General features: G+C 43.8%; 2 protein-coding genes across 4 annotated transcripts in view; both read right to left on the bottom strand.

Moving 5' to 3' along the window:
• The window catches only part of akap12b (A kinase (PRKA) anchor protein 12b), a 43093-nt gene extending 34914 nt beyond the window's left edge, over positions 1-8179 (bottom strand). Inside the window, exon 1 of the mRNA XM_053444957.1 lies at positions 7811-8179. Within this exon, the coding sequence (XP_053300932.1) occupies positions 7811-7945 (135 nt within the window). The 5' untranslated portion in view covers positions 7946-8179. The remainder of the gene's footprint in view (positions 1-7810) is intronic.
• A 3741-nt stretch (positions 8180-11920) lies between these two features.
• Positions 11921-21009, bottom strand: part of mthfd1l (methylenetetrahydrofolate dehydrogenase (NADP+ dependent) 1 like) — a 35327-nt gene continuing 26238 nt past the window's right edge. For all 3 annotated transcript variants that reach the window (XM_053445746.1, XM_053445747.1, XM_053445748.1), the window contains 5 exons: positions 20374-20477; positions 20113-20290; positions 19274-19381; positions 18883-19035; positions 11921-13306 (listed from right to left, as the gene is read on the bottom strand). In XM_053445746.1, coding sequence (XP_053301721.1) covers positions 13217-13306; positions 18883-19035; positions 19274-19381; positions 20113-20290; positions 20374-20477 — 633 coding nt within the window. In that variant the 3' untranslated portion in view covers positions 11921-13216. The remainder of the gene's footprint in view (positions 13307-18882; positions 19036-19273; positions 19382-20112; positions 20291-20373; positions 20478-21009) is intronic.

The following is a 21009-nucleotide window of genomic DNA, read 5'->3' as shown; positions in this document are numbered from 1 at the left end:
AAGATTAGAGATAAGATCTACGGCTTATTCAGATGAACCGATCAAACATCTACACTACGTGTGTGCGTCACTCCTCTGAATGATCTTTGATGAAGGCTGCTTCAATAATTGATTCAAATTGATCCGTTATGAATATATCAGCATTGATCGGTGCAGCTTTAGAGCAGGGGAGCGGATCCCAGCCGTCAGCCTGGTGTTCAAAACTCCCTCAACTGTTTCACTCCCATTTAATTAGAACACAGTTTGAGGAGACATGTGAGAGAAATCAGCTGTTTCTCTCGCTCAGCGTCTCGAAAAAAAAACAACAAGGTGAATTGCCTAATCACAAACAGGCATATGGAGTCCTGGTGTTTTTGGTGTCACAATAAATCACGTTTAATTTTGTCGTTGTCATCAGACGAGCGCGCTTAGTTATCATGAATGAGATATCGTCCACATTAGCGAAGACATGTTGTTTCGGCGTTTAAAACCGCATCTTTCCACTGGGCTCAAATGAGTAAGCAGTGACCGCTTGATTCACTTTGCTCTATCTGTCTAATTATCCTGAGCCAGCGCAGAGCATCATAAGACACCACTCACTGGGTCCTGATGCAGCGCTGCTCACAGTTTGTGTCTCTGTTGGTGAATCTACAGTAAACGCTGTATTCACAGGACGGGACTCGTGACGTAAACACCTTAACTTCCTGAGGTCAGTCACGACTCTTTCAATCACAGCTGCAATTGGATTTTTTTTTGTTGTTAAAAGGAGGTGGCGTGTTTTAAACTCCTTTTGGACGTCAGCGGTTCACAGCTGCTGACGAAGGAAACATTTTTGCTTTGTGTGGATTTGAAAAAAGTGGGCGGACGCACAAAACTGATATTAACTCGTAAACTCAAGTTCAAAATAAAGTAGATATAGCAAAAGACATGTGGGGTAAGAAAGTTTTAAGAGACGGTTTAAAATCCGGCGGTGAGAGTTGGAGTCTAAAGCCTTTTTTAGACATTAACTCCAGAAAACATGTCTGGATATTATCAGCCTCTCCAGATAATATCAGGAGAATATCTACAATTTGGTGCAGTTCTTTATATTCAGATCCAGAGGGTTGGATCCCTAACAGTCAAAACTCTGTTTGGACTTCACAGCTTGGATCTGGATTGATAACTCACAGTTTACCTCACAGGGTTTCATCAGAGGAACTCAAGCTGGAGCGTGAATGAGTCAGAAGTTCAGCCAAGTAGCTGAAAAGTCCAAAAGTCATAATTTAAACTCAATTCTGGCCGCGAGTGAAGGGAAGATGAAGCAGGTGAGTGAGTGCTCATGCTTCTGTGATTTTGTTAAAGGTCAGGCAGTTACATTTATTTCCTATTTTGGCCGAGGGATGTAAACTCCATCTGGATGAGGTGAGATAAGAGAATCAACCACTCATTTAAAGAAACAAATCTAACTTAAAGGTTAAAGAAAAGCATGATCGGACAAGTTGTTAAAACGTTGTCTTTGAGGAATTCAAGGTTAAACAGCTAATGAATAAATTAGATTGGACGTGTTACAGGAGAAACATTATATAAGGCAGTCAGGCAACTAGGGAGCGAGTCTAAGAATTCACTGTACTATACTTTAGGAAAATGTCAGGCTCCAGGGGCATTAAAGATACACATATTCTAATTTTTGTATAGACAGAAATGTTCTGTAATAACAAAGATGAGGAGTCAGCTGAGTTTTAGAGATGAAACTCTGCTACACAACCCACATACTGCGAGCGTCCTTCAAATGCTCCAACAGCTCCCACCAGCACTAAAGACACACACACACACACACACACACACACATACACACACACACGCACACGCACAACATGGCCTCAAACACACCTCCCTCTCTGCTCTGTGATGCAGTTAGTGCTGCATCAGGACCAGAGCCGATGAAAAATGGATGACGAGCAAAAAACGGCAGCAGAGAGGGAGGGAGTTGAACAGGTTCGTGGAGGAGGGGTGGGTGAGGGGGAGAGAGAGAGAGAGAGAGAGAGAGAGAGAGAGAGAGAGAGAGAGAGAGAGAGAGAGAGAGAGAGAGAGAGAAGAGGAACACTGCGAACCAGGTGTTTTCTTTTTATAACCATCCCTCTCACAGCTCTACGTTTTTTGTTTTATCGGAAAAAAAAACCATCCTTATACGTCTTTGTCCTCCTTTGTCTAAAATGTTATTATCCACTTGGACACTCTGAAGAACCAAAGTGGGATCAGGAGCCATTTTGTTTCACTTGTCACTGGTGCATCTCCAGTGACGTTAAAGAGAAAACTCCTCACATGAAGATGAGAAATACTCGACTGAAAACATGTTGCATCAGATCTAATTATATCGACTAGAGATTTGAAACAGTTCCTATATTTGTAGGCTAAACTTATAGTGTACCACGATTGGCTGATACCTTTATGAACGTTCTCCTGAAAAAAAAACAAGAGTCTGAACGATTATGTTAACGTGTAAACAGGAAAGAAAAAGACGAGTTATGGACAAAGAGAGACGGTGAAACCTCAGCTAGATGTTTTGTGACTTAGATGATTTATAACTTTTACCAAAGCTCTTAGAGTCTGAATGACAGGACATTAAGTTTATAGAGAGTATTTCTGGGAGCAAAAAAGTATAATTTCTCAAACAAAACTGGGAAATGTCATATTTATTTTATTTGTGCTCAAACAACAGCTGGTGGTTTCTTGCCCGTTTTGCAGGGTCAGCATGTTTAGGGTAAAAATAGCTGCGAATGGATTTGTGATCACTGTGTGGGCCCGTACCTACACTTTCCAGACACGCAAACACACACTGACACACACACACACACTCACACACACACACACACACACACTCTGAGTTTGCTCTTTTTTCTTAATTTTCACTCAACCTTTGTCATCAGCTAAAACCAGGCAGGAGGGGGGACTGAGGAACAATCGGCTGATTCTTCTGCCTTTATGTCGCACTGGCAGGTCCCCCCACTAACTCTCCCTCCCTCTCTCTCTCTCTCTCGCTCTACACCCATCCCTTCTTCTTCCCCTGCCCGAGCAAAGCGGTGCTCCACCTCCCACCCTGTCGGTTCCTTCCCCTTGTTTTGGGCCGCTGCACATAGGGGGCCCCGCGGGCTTGTCCCCCGTCCCGTCCCATCCTCAATAGATCCTCTGTCTGACCCCTTCCTCCTCCTCCTCCTCCTCCTCCTCCCTCCACCCCCTCGGTCTCTCCCTGCAAAACAGGATAATCAGAGCCACGGCAGCGTCTGATCAGCCGCAGCTCATTATACAGGAACGCACCAGCCTTAATCAGAGCACATTATATAACATAACAGGATGTGGGATCATTGGAGTCACCTGCTAATGCTATTGTGATGGGTGGAGAACCTGACATGTGATGCAGGTCTCATGCTCAGGTGGTTATCTAATGTGTGTTTGCTATTGTTTCCTCAGGCCGAGTGGGTACATTGACATTTAATGTAGTTTCCTCTATTCACAGAAAACTCTCGTGCAGCTGAGGTATAAGAAATGGAACTAGTTTGGGGAGTTAAGGAAGAAAAGAACCTGTGACCTCCTGTGTCACTTCTACATTTCGGTAATGTTTGAAATAATCACAATGAGTCATTTCCCACCGAGACGCTGAAGTAACACGACCTCACCATCGTCTCCGCGGCTCAAAGAGCAACTTAGCACCTGCAGAAAGTCGTGTTGCTGCCGATCCCCGGTGAGTTCACTTCTCACCTCGCTGCACTGATGTCAGAGTGCAGTGCGGGGGGGGGGTCGGTGCCCTGTGACATCACTGCTGGCTGCAGTTACAAGGCACTGAAGACCACACAGGAGGGAAATGAAATTAAATCTACTCTACGAAGCAGGCAAAGAGTCGGGCTGCCTCCACATTACGTAAGAGCTTTTAAAACTAAAAACCATCCAGATGAGCGTTTTACCACTCTACCAGAAATAACCCTAACCCACCTGAAAATGCACATCACGTAACCACTGGTCTATTCGCAGTTGATAGCATAGTAGCAGACAATACCACGAACTGCAAGAGAGCAAATGATAGAAGCTAAGATTAGGGATTTCCTTCATTGGACTGAAGACGAGGTGGAACTGTTACTGGTGTAACAATACCAATGAGATTAGTATTATGTGTCCAATATGCATTAAAATCACGAAATCTTTGTACATAGTTATCACCTGACATGGATATGCCTGGTTTGTCAGACGTCCTGTAACCCTACGTCCACTTCTGGGGAACCCCCCCCCCCCCCCCTCCTTAAAAGGGTGTGTCTTCACCTACCCCGTGTCTATGGTTGTATTCCATCGGAGAAGAACGAGACATTTCTGTCTTTCAAAGTTATCGGCTATTGGAGAATTATGCGTTCGGCTTGTTTTGTCATAATAAACGGAAAACGCCTCCAGAGCTATCCACAGTCTGGCCTTTCCATCAAATAAATCACAACGCAGACATCACCAGTCTCCCCCAGTTGCACTGACAGTGAGTGTTACCGCACTTTGCTCCCACCAGGAGTGTCTCCATCATCGTTTCCAACCGACCTCCCTTTCTCTCCGTCCAGACTAAAAACGCCGCCTGCAGTTTTGAAACGGGATCAGCAGCAGGCAGCTTCAAGGAGGTCGTGGCAAAGTGCATGAAGTGCATTTACATACAAACCACTGATTTCACATGTCATATTCTGGAGGAAATCAAGTGTGACAAGTGTAACTCAGTTAAAAATCCTAATCAGATTGAGGCCAGATAGGAAGGAAGACACCTCATGACACAAGCAATCCCTCAGTTTGTCCCTGAAAGGTCATCGAGTCCAAACACAGCAGCTCAGTGGTGGTGATGGGATAAAAAAAAAGCAACATCTGGCTCAAGGACAAATGTCCAGAAAACATTCTCGAATATTCAGATGAATTGAGAACAAATATATTGTGGCTGCTGGACACAGAGAAGTATGAAGAAGGCTGGTCGGGGGGGGGGGGTGGAGAGAGAAAGATTCCTCTGTGGAGTGAACAGGAGATTTATCAACTGAGTATCAAGCAGCACGGCTCCATCCATTTCCACTTCATCGTCCAAACGCACACACACAAACACAAACACACACACACACAACAGATACAAGCTCATGTGACCCCTTTTCCTGCCATTTCAAATAATGTCCGTTTCAACGTTCCTGATTTATTCCGAGAGAACGACTTCAAAACCACTGATTTTATCTCAGATCGTTCACAACCTTTAAATCTCCAGTTTTCCTGTTACTCCCTCCCTCCTCTGAGATTTCAACAATAAAACACGTTCCACTCCCCAAGGCTGTGCAGGGTCCTCCTCCCAGTTTCATACCGCACAGTTTTTACCAGTCAAAGATCAAAGAGATATCTGTAAGCTCAGAGTATCCAGAAAGGATTTTCCTGAATTAAGTATTGGATAAATCGTAAATAGAATTAATCAGCAGCTAATCGGATCTTTGATAGAGGTTTAAAAGGTCATTTTTGAGCTGTATGCAAAGATGCTCTGGTTCCAGCACAAATATATCTGAGGATTTGGTGCATTTCCTTGTCTTATGCTATTATATCTGTTCTCTATACACTTATCGGAAAAACAAGCAACATGACAACACCTGTTTGGGCTCCAGGAATTGTGAATTGTGAATTAATAATTAGTAGATTGACGAATAATGAAACAAATCATTGCTAGAAGCCTTCACTTTTTAATGGTTTAACGGATTTGTGGCCAGATTTTGCATAATATACTTCTATGAAGTGTCAACGTGCACAAAAATCTGTCATAACATCATATCTGTCATTTTCTCCAACTTCAGTCTGTGTATATTCATAAATCTATCTGGAACTTTTATGGCATATTGATGAAATTCCCTGGCACAAATAATCTTCCAGTTCTTCCAGTTCAAATTTGATCAGGTTGAAATTTGTCTCGGATGTTTCTCGATGTGACAGGAACACGTCATCGTGCCGATTGGCAGCTTGGAGAACTGATTTATGTGTATGATTGAATTTCTGTGAATGAATGATTGAGTATTTCTCCGATGCTTTGGCCGCCGATCACATATTTTTATTGATTGGGAATTTGAGAGCAACGGCAGACAAATAAACAACCCGACCCCAGTGTGGCTGATGAAACCTGTGACGACAGCTCCTCACACACGAGCGGACAAACGCAGCTATGAGTTAGAATCCATGAATTAAGCCCCTCGTGCTTCCTGTCTCCCTCGGTGTCATTTAGATTTCGCGGTGACCTTTTCGTGAGGAGAGCCGGGGCCACAAAATCTGACCCGCTGACCTCCCGCCTGCCAAAAAGTCAATAAATCCAATAGGTTATACGAGGCGTGAACAGAGCAGGTGACGGGACACGCACAGTCATTAGCGGGCACCTTCCAAATATTCATTCACACGCAGCTGAGCAATTTACACCGAGGTAAAAGCGCTGAGTGGGCAGGACGCCTCACATGATCACATCTGGAGCCCAACACACTGAAGGCTGAGGACAGGAGGAGACAAATGTTTGATCAGTTCAAACACGTCGGGGCTCAGAAGCTCAGTGTGTCAACAGTGACACGACTACCGAGCTCTATTATTGAGTTTGAGACATTTTATTATTCATTAATAGTTTATCAAACTCTGGGGCCGTTGGTAAAATGTTTCATTTGATTATGTGAAGCAGAGTTTAATCGCTCAATGGATTTACTGCCTTGTTCACTGACAGAAAATTGTATCTGCAATTATTTTCGCAATCAATTAATTAACTAATGTCTCTTTCATATCATATCATTATTATTGTATTATTTGAATTTATTCTAGTTTTGTAGTGTTGCAAAGATTTTCTTCAAGAAACAATTAACAAAAAAAACTGAATCAGCAGATTAACTGATAACTTAAGTCTCCTGTAAAGTTCTGATATATTATCTTTGTGTCATGTGACTCCAGCACATCTGCAGAGGATGAGACACACAAGTAATTGTGAAGAAAAAAAAACTAAAGGATTAATTTATCAAAAATCTAATTTTTAAATTACATTTGATCATTTATATACATTATTCCGCTTCTCCCCTCACACCATAATAATAATAATAATAATAACAATTGTTAATATTATTACTATTAATAACCACAATATTGTTTCTGAAATCTTTTTACATTTGTATCATATTTTTTATGTTCCCCTGTAGGAGGAAGATAAAAAAGGCTTCTTTTTTATATTTGTTGATAAGTAGAATAAATACTATTTTAGATTTAGGTTTTGCTGTAAAGAATTCTGTAATACAATACGACTATTTTTTATATTTAATATCTTATGTATTTATATATTATTTCTTGTACATATTTAGAGTAAAAGGTTCAAAGTTAGATTATGACTCACAAATCATGTGAGTCTGGTCCTTGTGGTGTTAATTCAATCAGGACCTCCAAACATGTCAGGTACATACAAACAACAACATGAATGTGTGTGTTGTTTATCCAGAGTGTTGCTGAGTCCATGTGTGAGTCTGTAGATCTGAACCGGGCTGAGCTGGGTTTGGTTTTATCACTGCAGAACAAGTCCAAACATTACTCAGCAGAAAACCGCAGCGCGCACATGGAGCGTGTGCGCTGCAGCACGAAGCGCACAGAGGGTTAGGAGGAGGAGGGGGAGGGGGGAGGGGGAGGAGGAGGAGGAGGCAGGTATGTTTGCAAACACACAGGTAAACTGGCTCGTGTACAGACGCATAAAGTTACGCAGTGGTGTGTGTGTGTGTTTGTGTCAGGTGACATTGCGGTCCTCCTCAGGGAGGTGTGTGTGTGTGCAGGTGGCGGCGGATGGAGTGAGAGGAGTCGGTACCTTGGTGTCCAGCGGGCCGCCTCCCTCCTCCCGGAGCACCTCCAGCTCCGCGCTCAGCTCCCCCCCGGAGGCTGCGGCTGAGGCATCCTCCTCCTGGCTCTTCCCGTCCCGCGGCACTGAGCTCTCTGCTCCCATGGCGAACACCGGGGATGAAGGGGGCCTTGTCTGCGGTTATACTTTCTCTCTGGATGGAAAAATGAACCGACCCTCCGGTGGCGATCAGGACGGAGAAAGAACTGCGTGTTATCGAAAGAGGAGAAGGAGGAGGAAGAAGAAGAAGAGGAGAGTATCCGAGATGCGTCCGGCTGGCTGTGCGGTGCAAGGCAGCTCCGCCCCGGGGTGACCTGGATGTGGAGTGATGAAGAGTGAGGAGGACCAGAAAACTCTTACAGGACCCCCCCCCCCCCCTCCTCCATCACCACCTCCTCAAACACCTCCCCTCAGGGTCACATGGGGCTCCGCCTTGCAGCATCACAGACTCATGGAGGAAAGACATGCAGCATCTGAAAGACAGAAGAGGAGGATGACACACACACACACATAAACACACACATACGGACACACACATACAGACACACACACATAGCTCATTTTGATGTGATTATTGTAGATCCGCCCCCAGCAGGAAGTAGTTTAGATCTGCTCAAAGAGATAAACCAATTAAATAAGAGATGTTAGAAAAACACGTATCACTGACACGAGAGTAAATCCTGCAGACATCAAAACTTACATCAGGAACTTTGAAACGTGTTGGTTTGTCACATGATGTGAGAAAAAAGATTGTATAGAAACTCTACCAATACACACTAGGGACCCATAAAGAGGTGGCTTCATACTTTAACTGTGCTTCATTTTATTGTATTTTTTTAACATAATCTTTAGGATATCGATTGTAGTAAAACCGCAAAATATAAAACATTTTTCATCACAACATCTTTGTCTCGCCATTTCTGGCAAATTAACGTTCATGATGATGAGATGAAACTTTTTCACGTCACAAAAACAGCCATGTTTTCTTTGTGGTTTGTATGAAAACACAATTAAACGTGAAAAAGCTCAAATCTATTAAGAGTTTGGCTCAAGAAGACATAGGTTTGATTCCCTGATCGAATCCCTCCGACGTATCGTACAGTTCTACTTGTTGTCCCCGATGCTTTGAGCAGCTCTGCCTCTCCGATGGGGAGATGATGTTCAGGTTTAAACGTTAATTGCAGGGGGGGGGGCCATGTATTTTGTTTGGAATTTTAGAACATGCAAATTACAGTCCGAGCTCTCAAAGCCAAGTTCACACAGGCCTACAGACGATGAAGGGACGCTGAAGCAAAACCCCAAACACAGTATTCAACATCCCAAACAAACACTCTGAACAGAGAAATACTCAAATATAATCTTTATACAAGTATTTTATTAAGAAAAAGTCTCAGCAAAGTCGATAGATGGGAAAATAAACTGAGGACCAACACAGTTATGGAGAAATTTGGAATTTCACAAAATTAGGACAAGTCTATAAAGCAAAAACATCTACATATAACAATGCAAACATTCAATTTATAACATTATTTTTGTGGAAACAACACAATCGATGGCCACGACGTCCCTGAAGCTGAAGTGAGGTACCACCCTCTCAGAAACCAGTGATCTAAAACCAATACATTTAAGTGACCGTCATGTACTGGTACTGGCAGCCTCAGAGCTCCTGCTCGGCCCCCAGTGCCGACAGCAGCAGCACATGAAGATCTAATTAGAGAAATCATTACGTTATCAAATCAAAGTAACCACGGACACATGATGAGCTGTAACAGTCAGTCCACTTATCTTTTGGGGGATTTCGGGTAATCTGAGACGCTTTTGTGCAATTTTGACTACCAAACACTTTATGCAGGCCAAGCTCAATATTCCAAATTTTTATTTTTAATATTCCATCCACAGATTGAAGTTTGGGTGTCCCACATGACCCAAATCCCCCCCCCCCCCCCACACATGGGACGGTCTCTCTCAAGTGATTTTTGGTCGAATGTACATGTTCGCTCCTGAAATGGTTATTTTTTCCCTTTGGTTCCTCAAAAGGTCAAGGCCAAAAAAGTCCACAGTTATGCAGATGACACATTTATTTACATTAATATTCTCCAGGTTTCTTGTCAGTGCCAACAAGAGAAGAGGAAAATGAGAAAATATAAAGAAAATGAGCAAAACAGGTATTTGACACAGAGTCTCACAACGTTAATGCAATGCACAGTACTGACCCTGGTGTTTCAGAAGCAGGAGGATGTCACAACAGAATCTCCAAACCCTCATGAATAAATTGTCTCGTCACCTTTGTGGCACAAAATCATCCCAGTCTAGTAAAGCAACATATTGTTTATTCTTTTTTAATCATAGAATAAGAGAGACAAGATTGAGTGAACCAAGACAAGGAAACCTCATTACACATGTGCAGCACACGCAGTTAGGTGATGAATGACCTTCGGAACGGCAGTGCTGATGTCATCTGTTAGACGACGGGGGGTGGGGGGGTGGGGGGTGGGGTAAAACGGGGGAGGGAGATTCTTACCGCTCATCTCATGATGTAAGAAAACATTAAAAGGCCATCGAGTGCGTTTAATGAGATCCTTCACACTTTACTGGAAATACGAATCCACTCAGGTGATTTTTGTCCAAATACATTCAGTGTCTCACTTAAATTTAAAAGGTACAAACCTCAAAACAAGACGTATTTGTCAAATCTAAGCATTAACCTTCGAATGTTAGGACAGATTGGAAAGTGTCGACTCCTGCAGCCACATACACACACACACACACAGCATACAAATCTCTAAATGTGACAACCAAATGTTGTGAAATGCAGTTTGTCTCCCCCACACAGACAAGGCCCAGTGAAGAATGTGGCCCTGAGGCTGGATGTCTGGCCGAGGGCACCGTGCAGACAGACACTTTGTCACAAGCAGCAAATTAAGGCTTTAGTCCCAAAAAAACAAGAAGAAGAAAAAAAAAACTAACGCTAGCAGAGACACAGCGGGGGAAACTCTCCAGAGCGTCCAGGCGAGGGGCGGAGCAGCAGGGAGAGGCAGGATGTAACGTCTTCATTCTGCTGCAGAGATCGTGTGTGTTTACCATCAACAGTCCACAGTCCACGGTCCCTCCGGGGGTTGTCGAGGGGAATTCCGCATTTCAGTGCGTGCCTGACAGCAGCTGTAGTAAAGCCACGGTGCAAAACTTGCAAGAAATGTGTAAGTAATCAGATTAATAAGATGCAAAGAGGAACACTCTGAGATTTCTTTTAGTGGACCCCAGACATGTGAAGTTTTCCAGGAGGTCGGGGGTTCGAACCCACGCCGCCGTCTGAAGGGACCTGTCCTTGGTACTGAAATTAGACGCTCTATTAAATATGAGAGGTAAGAGATGGGAGCTCAAACAAGCGGAGCGTTCACCGCAGCGAGGCAGAGGCTCAACGTAAACAACTCCGACATGACGAAACAGGGATTCTTTCCAGCGCGTTAAAAAGCAGTGACAAAGCCCCCCCCACCCCCCAGCCCCCTCCTCAACACCACATCTTCAAATCTGTCATCAGCTCAAAACAAGAGGGTTGAGTCTCTCTGTCTCACACACACCCCCCCCCCTTCCCATTGGAGCACTGCTGTACAAATGAGGACATTCCTGCCGCCCCCCCCCCCCCCCCCGACTGTAGATTTAAGTGCCAGATCCTGCCGGGTGAACACGGGGAATAACAGAGTGAGCAGGTGTGGAATGCCAGCTATGACAGGCACACACATGTGCACACACGTACATCGGCTCCATGTTGCAAACCCAAACACCTCCTAATGACAGGTGCTGGACCCTGGGGGGCTGGGACACACATCAACTTTTTTTTTATTCATATGTGCAACACAGGGGCTGCACCCCCCACCCACCATCCCCCTACTCCTGTGGGAGCAAAGCTGAACTTGGAAGAAAAACACAAGACAATGATGAAAAGTGTCAAAGTTGTGATGTGGAGTGAGACGGAGACAGGTTTCTGTTTTTGCAGGAGACAACAGGAAGAAAACGCATGTGACCAAACAACAGCTGAACCACAAGTCAACTGCCGGTTGTGACAAAACACAAACACAAAGCTTTGGAGTGAATGAAAGGTTTATTTAAAAAAGGCACATGTAGACCAAGAGAACCAAACAGTTCAACATACAACCGTCCATGAGAAGAATACAAAATATGGCTTCAAATCTAATATTCGATTTAGGCTAAAACAAAACATTAAACATAGTTATGGTCACATCACGATATTTCAAAGGTTTTAAAACATGAAGTGAGGTCAGGACCAGCTTGTAACTGTAACAGCTTTGATACATTCATTAGTTTGCATGTAAACCAGCCACCACCTGCGTGGCGGCAAATCAGAGAGGTGGAAAAGATGAATGTGTTGTACTCAAATGTAAAATTCCCACAGTCGTCTACTGTGGATGTGGAACGAATCGCTTGAAATCAAGGAAACCCCCGAGAAATATCATAAAGTATACGAACATTTTAATGAAATCAAGCAGAGAAAAACAGGAAATGTGATATTACACAGCAAATGACATCTATTAAACGGTTATTTTTATAGCTCCTCTGCTGCACAAGTTCCTGGATTAAACCCTGAAATGTGAGAACAGGCTGGATATATTTCCTCACATAAAATAGAATACTTATATCTAAAAATATCTTAAAACTGACTTAAAATAACGAGTGCAACTTCACATTGGTAGTACAGCAGCTAAAGAGTTAGGAAACTAGAGTCGTGAGATGTAAGAAAAAAGACGTAAATACCATAAAAAGGCTTTTTGTGCGTACATCAGCAGCTTAGTTAATAAATACACAAAAGCTTAAGATGCACTTAAAGTCTGTGGCACCACTGGGGGACATTTGAGTCGCTTGTTTTCCACAAAAGAATAAAACATTAAAAAAAATTCAAAATGGTTTGAAGACTTCAGTAACTTTTCCATACAGAGAAAATCTTTGGCTTGATCGCACAAATGTGCAAACACAGCATGAGTTTGTAATCTGAGTTTGCATTTTTTTTGTGCGTTTGCTTTAGAACATGTTAATGTGAAGGAAGCGTAATGAAAACCTGTCAGACGTGCACTGGGTGGATGGATTTTACGATGCACACATGGAGCTGAAGATCTTAAAAACAGCAGAGAGCCTGAGCCACAAACAAGCTGATGAACCAGCCTCTCAGACTGGAGGCCTGGCACCGGGCGAAGGTAGTAAACCATGGGAAACTCCAGGGGGAAAACAAAGCCTCATGTAACAGGTTATATAAACATTAACTATCTATAACGTCAGCGCTGTTAGATGACCGGAATGGTAGAATATTTTTGTATTAATGTTTATGTGATAATCCCTATATGGTTATCTTTAAGTGGAGCATGCTCAGAAGAGCCCGGTGATCTCCTCCGTGACCGGGTCCAGGTCGATGTCATAGAAACAGGGTCGGGTCGGCAGGCCGGGCATCGTGCTCATCTGAGGAACAACAAGAAGAGAGGCAGGTGAAAACTTTTGTGAGTAAACAGAGGAAGAGGAAAAATGGAAGCGACTCAAGAGGATTGAATTCAGGCTGGAAAGTCCTGTCAAACTGCTCAGGCTCTATTTTAACAGTCAAAGAGGATCGTCAGTCACACAAGTCAACAGGCACAAGGTCAAAACGCAACCTCTCTATAATTTGTATTATCACTTTTACATCTAAATACGTAAATATGCAACTAAAATGATGAAAAGTGCAGATTGAAAGGTTTTAAATAAAAATCCAAGGACTGTCTGAGACAATGCAGCCGCACCGAAAACTTACAGCATAATAAATAAATGTTCAAACCCATTTTCCTATGTGCAGCATAAACATTATATTCGACTGATTCATTTGAATAACTGAGATAAATCAATACACAAAAGGAAGATAGAAAGAAAACCAGCATTGACAAAATATATTGAACTTGAGATTTGCAATGAAGTCGTCTGTACCGCTGCTAAAGGAACGGCCTGAGGAACAATAGTGGCAGCTGAATAATAGACTGTCTTTAAAACAGGAGTTTCACAACAATGTCAGTGACCACAGTGACTTCATTAGAAGGTAAGATCACAATCTATATAATAGAAGCAGCTCATGAGGAAGGCTTGACCACAACACAGCTGTTCTGCCCCATGCAGACGAGAACCCATTACGATCTGGTGTCTAAACTTTGGGAAATGAGACAGAATGAGATCAGCGTGCACGGGGCTCAATGACTATAATCTGGACTCGTGTAACTCCAGAGACAAGGACCTGCAACGTGTTGACAACCTCCACTTTAGCAGTGATGAATTCAGCGGGGGACAGTGGCTGCTTTGTTCTCAATAGACATCACAATATCCATAACAAAAGGCCGACTCACAGGGACGAGGAGAAATGAAGGAGGTGTGTGCGGTCATAGCGGTAAGAGCAGCTACTGTAACCACGGAGTGAGATCAGTGGCCGGAAGAAAAGAGGCTGTGCAGACGCTCAGGGAGTTTTTAAAGAATCACACTTTTGATTTGTCAAATGTGTAGAAATAAGAAGCTGTGTTTTCTTTATGGAAAGGTGGAAGAATTAAAAAGGTAAATGATAGAAATGTTACTCCATGCGCAAGTCAGTTGAATCACATTTAGGTTTTTAAGGCAGGGGTGATGATGAGACTTTGGTTTGTGTGTTTGTGTGTGTGTGTGTGTGAGTGTGAGTGTGAGTGTGTGTGTGTGTGTGTGTGTGTGTGAGATAATGCATGTGGGAACAGTTTTTGAGTTTTGGACAGAGATGGATTCACGAAGAATCAAAAACAAACATCTGACAGGGGGGAAATTCTCCCTAATGAAATTTGTGACATGAACACGAGTGAGCATGTGAACGGACACTAAACCAAGAACAGTCAACAACAGCTTGACAGGCCGGATGTTGACAGCGTTTGCTCTGAGGACCACGGTGATCGAAGGTTTTTGTCAAGTGTCAAAAGAAACCCACCGCAGATCTCGGTAAAAAAATAAAAAAATAAAAAGAGTAGCTCGCTCGCTGCATTTGATCAAAAGCAACTGTTTGACCCATAAAAACACTTTGCCCAGTCGGATCGTCCAGTCCGAGCTGAGAAACAAAACCGTGCAGCTCATTAGGCATTCTTTGCATGCCTCCTTCCTTCTGACCCGGGGCCAGTTTTATGGGCCCATTAGTGGAAACGAGACAGGAGTAAGTGACCGGACAGTTTCCTGTCTGCGGAAACGTAACTGTGGGCGAGTACATGAAGGGACAGAGCAGGGAGTGCGTGCGACTCAATCTGACAAAGTTGATGCTATCTGCTATCTGCTCATTGCAGAATGGTGTGATGTCAGCTGGGACGGTCACATGACGCTGTTCTGACCACGTCCATCAAAAGGCTTCAGCCACAGATGAGTCAGTGTGAGTGGACTTATAGGACGTCAGTGTGACTGCAGCACATCGCTCACATGCAACGTATTGACTGCAATTGAGGGTTCCCACTAAAATATCATACTTATTTATGGCCGGCTGTGGCTGAGGGGTAGAGTGGTCATCCTCCAACCTGAAGGTCGGCAGTTCGATCCCCAGTCTGACCCATCTGCATGCCAAAGTGTCCTTGGGCAAGATGCTGAACCCTGAATGGCCCCCCCGAAGAATATCAAAAGTGCTGCGAATAGATGCTCTGTATGAATCTGTGTGTGAATGGGTGAATGTAAAACTGTACTGTAAAGCGCTTTGAGTGGTCATCAAGACTAGAAAAGCTCTATATAAATACAAATCCGTTTACCATTTATTTATGAATGTAATGGTCTCAATGCAGACAGGAGGAGGTGGGCATCAAACCACCGACCTTCTGGTTAGAGGACGACCCTCTCTACCTCCTGAGCCGACAGTGTGAGCCGGATATAACAACTAGTGTTAAAGCCAATCACAGTCCAATATAGATTCTGCATAGATGTCCAACTGTTCAATTTTAAACCAAAAATCTTAAGAGATTTCAATTAACCTTTTTAAACACAACCTGAGTCAATGCTTTAATATCCCAGGTCTCTGCAGGTGTCAGATGGTGCTGCAGTGATCTCATCATGTACCTGGAGGCTTCACTCAAGATGTTACTGACTGTGAAGACAATCTCTCAAAGTGTTCAAAGCAACAGAAGATGCACTGTTCTGCCCGGCCTCCTCCTCTGGAGCCTGAGAACAAGTTGGCAATCGCAGAAACACGTAGCCCTCTGTGGCTAAAGTTGGAAGCTCCACTCTGCCAAATAAGTCCTCGCATTATACCCCAACACAATGTGCCTTTGTCAGGGGAAACCCCGGAGGGGACGATGGAGCTGGATTTCTAACCCCCTCGGATTTTTATTGGAGAAAAGTCTCCGTCAACAATCAGGACAATTGCTCCAGAGGATTGTGGAGATTGTGAAACTGAATTCACGAGCCAACACTTGGGCCATTTAGGATTATTGAATTGTGCAGGGAGGGAAGTGAAGGCGTTACTGTAAGTGTGAAATTCAAATGTCATTAATTTAAAAGTGCTTATGTCGACTATCATCAGGGGATGATTGGTTCAGTGAGAGGAAAAGTGGAGCTGCAGTGAAGAGACTCACCTGTTAGAGCACGATGAACATCCCAGTGAAAACTACGAGGGCACGATGTAATAACTCAGGAGCAACGTGGCTCTGCCAAGGCCCAACATTCCCCCTGTGATACCGTGTTTACTAGATATGGATTTTTATTTGGATCTGCACCAAATCTCACAAAGTACCATTCCTCTAAATATTTCAGATTTTGTTTTCCATCAAGTTTCATGAATTATTCTCTGAGATATTAATGAAAGAAAAAACTGGATTGGCCACATGATCAGGATCTGAACCAAAATGTATTGGGTTCTTCCCCGGGTCATGTCCCAGCCCTCCTCAAGTATTTCATGGAAGTCAGTGGGGAAAGTTTTGCTCGGTCCGGGTAATAACACAAAAACATCATCTCAACAGAAAAAGGTTAGAGTGAGTTGTGCTCAGTGCAACTTTAAGGGGTGATGCACATAGGGAATAAAAACATTAATGAGATGTAAAGATTAAGATGTGGTTGAGACGGGAGCTTTATTTCTCAGATTAAAATGTGAACTGAGCTCTACCTTCATCTCGTGTGTTTTCTTTCACATACAATCACTCCTGTAACCACTTCACATCTGGTTAAACATTAACCAGTTTAAACCGTGGTGAATGTCCAGGGAGCTGATTTAATATATCTGAACTGGTTTGTGTTTAATGGTGCATTGCAGTTTGCTCTGGCGGGATATGAACTCTACAGAGATGTATTGTTCTTGCCTGCGACCCCTCCCTCACATATCTGAGGAGTGACATCAGCCCCTTCCTGATTCTTTACCCAGTAAGGACCCTTAACCCTCATCCAAGGCCCCCCCGCCCCAATACTGACGCCCCTCATCGCCTCAGGAGTTTTACTGGTGAGATCTTTCTGCTTCTTCCGAGTCAACTGTGACCTGAGGGTCTGTTACCAGTTATTATCAAAAGAAACAACAATGGTCTCCACAGTCAGAGAGAAAAGAAATACACTTACAACAGTGTGCTCACTCTATAGATACAAAAAAAAAGAAAAGTACTGTGTAAAAAAACAAGGGATTATCATCAAAATATAATTTCCTCAGTTTTGGTAACTTATTATTTACTCCAATTTCTGCTCCATGTTTGAAACTATTCATAATCTTGCAGCCCCTCCGGGAAGATACCCGCCTATTACATAATTATTATGATGAAGTATGATGCCGAGGCTTTCTGCCTTATCTACTTTTGTTCTGGGCATTAACTTGTGGCATTTTGTCTATTTAATCGTTCAACTATTCCGAAATTGTCTGGCTGGAGATGGACAAACAGGGGCCCACCTGGACACAGGGCGGGACTGCACCCTCTCTCTAACTTAACAAATTCAATCAGTGGATCAGTCTGGCAGACAGGGGCTAAGCCAAAAAGTTCAAAGAACTATTTGGAGACTCCCTTTGGGTTACGAGTCACAGTTCAAGGGTCATCAGCGTGCCAGTGGCTCCGCGGGCCGCTGCAGATCAAAGACCTGGCGGGGATGCCGGACAGACGCCACCCCTAGACACTGCCACCCCTTCCCAGCATGCCCGGCGTTTGACACCCAGGCCTCGGCCTATCAAAGCCCATCCCCCAGGGCACACTGGTGAAACAGCGGGACGCAAAACGCTCAGGAAGCCGCTTCCTTCCTGTCCAGCCCTTCATCAACCGAGAGGCTCCAGCAAATCAGCTCCAACCAGCTCAGTGAGAGAGGAGAGAATTCCGCTTCTCCTGGTGCGGCTCAATCCCAAAACAACAAACAACATCAACATTAACTACCGTGCAGATTGAGCTGTACATTCACTTTTTTTGGTCCAGCTGAACTCCTGCCCACGTCCCTGAGTGATCAAAGTGAGCAGCAGGAGATTCCAGTGCTGGAGCTGGATGCTACAGTGATAAGGTGAAGGACGGGCGCTGGGTTGTGAAATGAGATTCAGTGTCTTGGGCAGTAAATAGTCATTTGGAGTTTTGACACCTGGTCAACAAGCTAAATAAACAAACCTGTTTGAACTACAGACTGTGACTGATGGACGACGCGTGGTGGTGAATCAAAGCTGCTGGATCAAAGCTGCTGGATCAAAGTCCCAACAGTGAGTAAGTCCTAACATCCTCATCACCACTTTGATAAGACCTACACTGACATTACAGAAACGTCTTTGGAAAGAGTTTTTTTAACAGATCACACCAATGAGGTACTCGTGTCGCTTATGCTAACATGGAGGAGGTGGGGTTTATGACCTCTACTGCAGCCAGCCACCAGGGGGCGATCAACGTGATATGGGTTTACTTTAAGGGAGCTGTCATTTCGTCCATCTTTACAACAGTGTATAGCTCTGAGCACCCTTGTCAACCGTAGTGATACCGAGACTTTGATTGATTATTGAAGAAATAAAAAAGAACTGTATGCAGTTTTACGCAGGTACTTATAGAACGTTGACCTATAAGGCTCTATTTCTGTTTCTGACCACGTACCGTTCCCACCAGTGGGTAGATGAAGCCGGCCCCGACGCTGGCACGAACTTCTCGGATTGGCAGAACAAATCCCGTGGGTGCACCCTTCTTGTCGGGCATGTGGGACAGGGACAGGTGGGTCTTAGCCATGCAGATGGGCAGCGCTCCATAGCCCTGGTTAGACAGAACAGAAAATATAACGCATTAATGTGTATGTGAGTGTGAGAGAAAGTGAAACACAAACAGAGAAAGGAGATGAGCTGCATGACTTCTGTCTGGAGCCACTTTTACAACTTTATAAACACAAGCTTGTTACGGTGCAAACACTCAAAGTGACTCAACGAGGGATTTCCTCTTAACGGCAATGTGGCCGGATCTCAGGCTCGTGCTGGAGCAGCAGCATTGATCTCACCTGTTGATTGTAGTAATCGATCTTGGCTTCAGCTGCTGGAGACAGCTCGATATCGTCCGCTCCGTACACTCTCTGGGCGATCGTTCTGATCTTCTCTGCTATCGGCATCTGCGTGAAAGAGGTGAAAACCCATCAAGAGAACAATTCCAACGAATGTATCTTGAGCGCTAAGGAAAAAGGGCAAAAGGTAAGAATCTGATCAACTGCTTCAAAGTGGATGAACACACAGATCTCAATTCCCAGATTCGTAGATATTTTCTTAGAATTTGACAAAAATATAAAAAAGGGCAGTTCCTGCAATGTTAATGAATGTGAATGAACCACCCTAGGTCCTTCTCTTGCCCGTACCCCATCCATACACCTAGTTCAATGCAAATTAATACAGTAGCCTTTCCATAATCCTGCTGACAAAAGAAACACTAAAGAAAAAACATGACCTCCTTGGCAGAGGTAGTAATAAACTTATTTCTTCAAATGCATTAATTAAATCAGCCCTGGACCTATTGTACGCCAGTTGTTGGGACTCGTGGTATCCAGGCACATGCACACTGCAAATAAGTGCACACAAAGACACACACAAACACATGTCACTGTAACAGAATAAGTTAATTTAAGTCACAACTTCCCAAACTCACTAACTCAAACCAGCTGATGTTTTTTTAAAGTTTTTTTTATCTCCACAGTCTCTGGCTTTGCTCCTTAAGATACCATCATCATTTACTGAAAACACAAAGTGACCGACACAGGAAAGGGATCAGGGAAAAATGAGGGCTGCCTGTCATACAACTTGAATAAAGCCATCAAACAAGATGATGTGCCGTTCACTACACGGCTCTCACCTCTCTGTCGTACAGGAACTGGAAGTCGCTGGGTCTGCTGGCAGCTTCGTTCACAGCGTGGGCCAGCTCCAAAGACCCTCGCCCGCCCTGCGCCCAGTGGTGACATGGCACGGCATCAGACGCACCGCACTCTTTGGCAATCTGACACACAAGGTCAATCTCTGCCTGGGTGTCTGTCCTGAGGGATCACCACAGGGGAAATGTGAGCAGTGGCCATGACAGCAAAGTCCATATATAAGTTTATAACTGCATGTTTCTCACTTGAAGACGTTGAGCCCCACCACGACCGGTATCCCGAACAGACCAGCGATCTGGATCTGCTTTCTGAGATTGCTGTGGCAACCGCCTGCAACCAGACTCAGATTCTGGAGAAGGACAAAGAGGGAGAGGAACAGAGTGAGGTCAAAGGGGAAGGCTGCGTGATTATAAGTCAATTTAAAAGATCTGTAAAATGTACTATTCCTGGCTGCACACCAAAACTATTATTCAATCATAATAAAACAGATGTTTCTCCCAGTTAATAACTTAGAGCAAGATTGATTTAGGTGAACATAAAATGTCTTTCCTCTAGATATATCACATCTCTACTGGCAGGTATATTTATCCCCTTAAAATAAACACGCGTTCCTATTATGTTAAGAACACACAACATCAACAATCCCTTAGTGAAGTGAATGAGATAAAACCCCAACACAAAAAGGCTCAAATCAAGTCTTTCCCTGCCGAGTAGTTTTCTGATGGGCATGACAGGAAATCTGTACTTCCTGTGTAAGCTTAGTTTAAATGGACTCATTTCCTTCTCACCCACTTAGGTGGAGTTATCCAAACTAATAGCAGTTAAATCAGAATCTATGCCAATCACCTAGTTAGCACTTACGTTTTACTTAAAAAAAAAAG

This window comes from Pleuronectes platessa, chromosome 17 (assembly GCF_947347685.1).
Source record: "Pleuronectes platessa chromosome 17, fPlePla1.1, whole genome shotgun sequence".
Lineage (NCBI taxonomy): Eukaryota > Metazoa > Chordata > Actinopteri > Pleuronectiformes > Pleuronectidae > Pleuronectes > Pleuronectes platessa.
The sequence above is the reverse complement of the archived record's forward strand: the minus strand, read 5'-3'. Positions and strand labels throughout refer to the sequence as shown.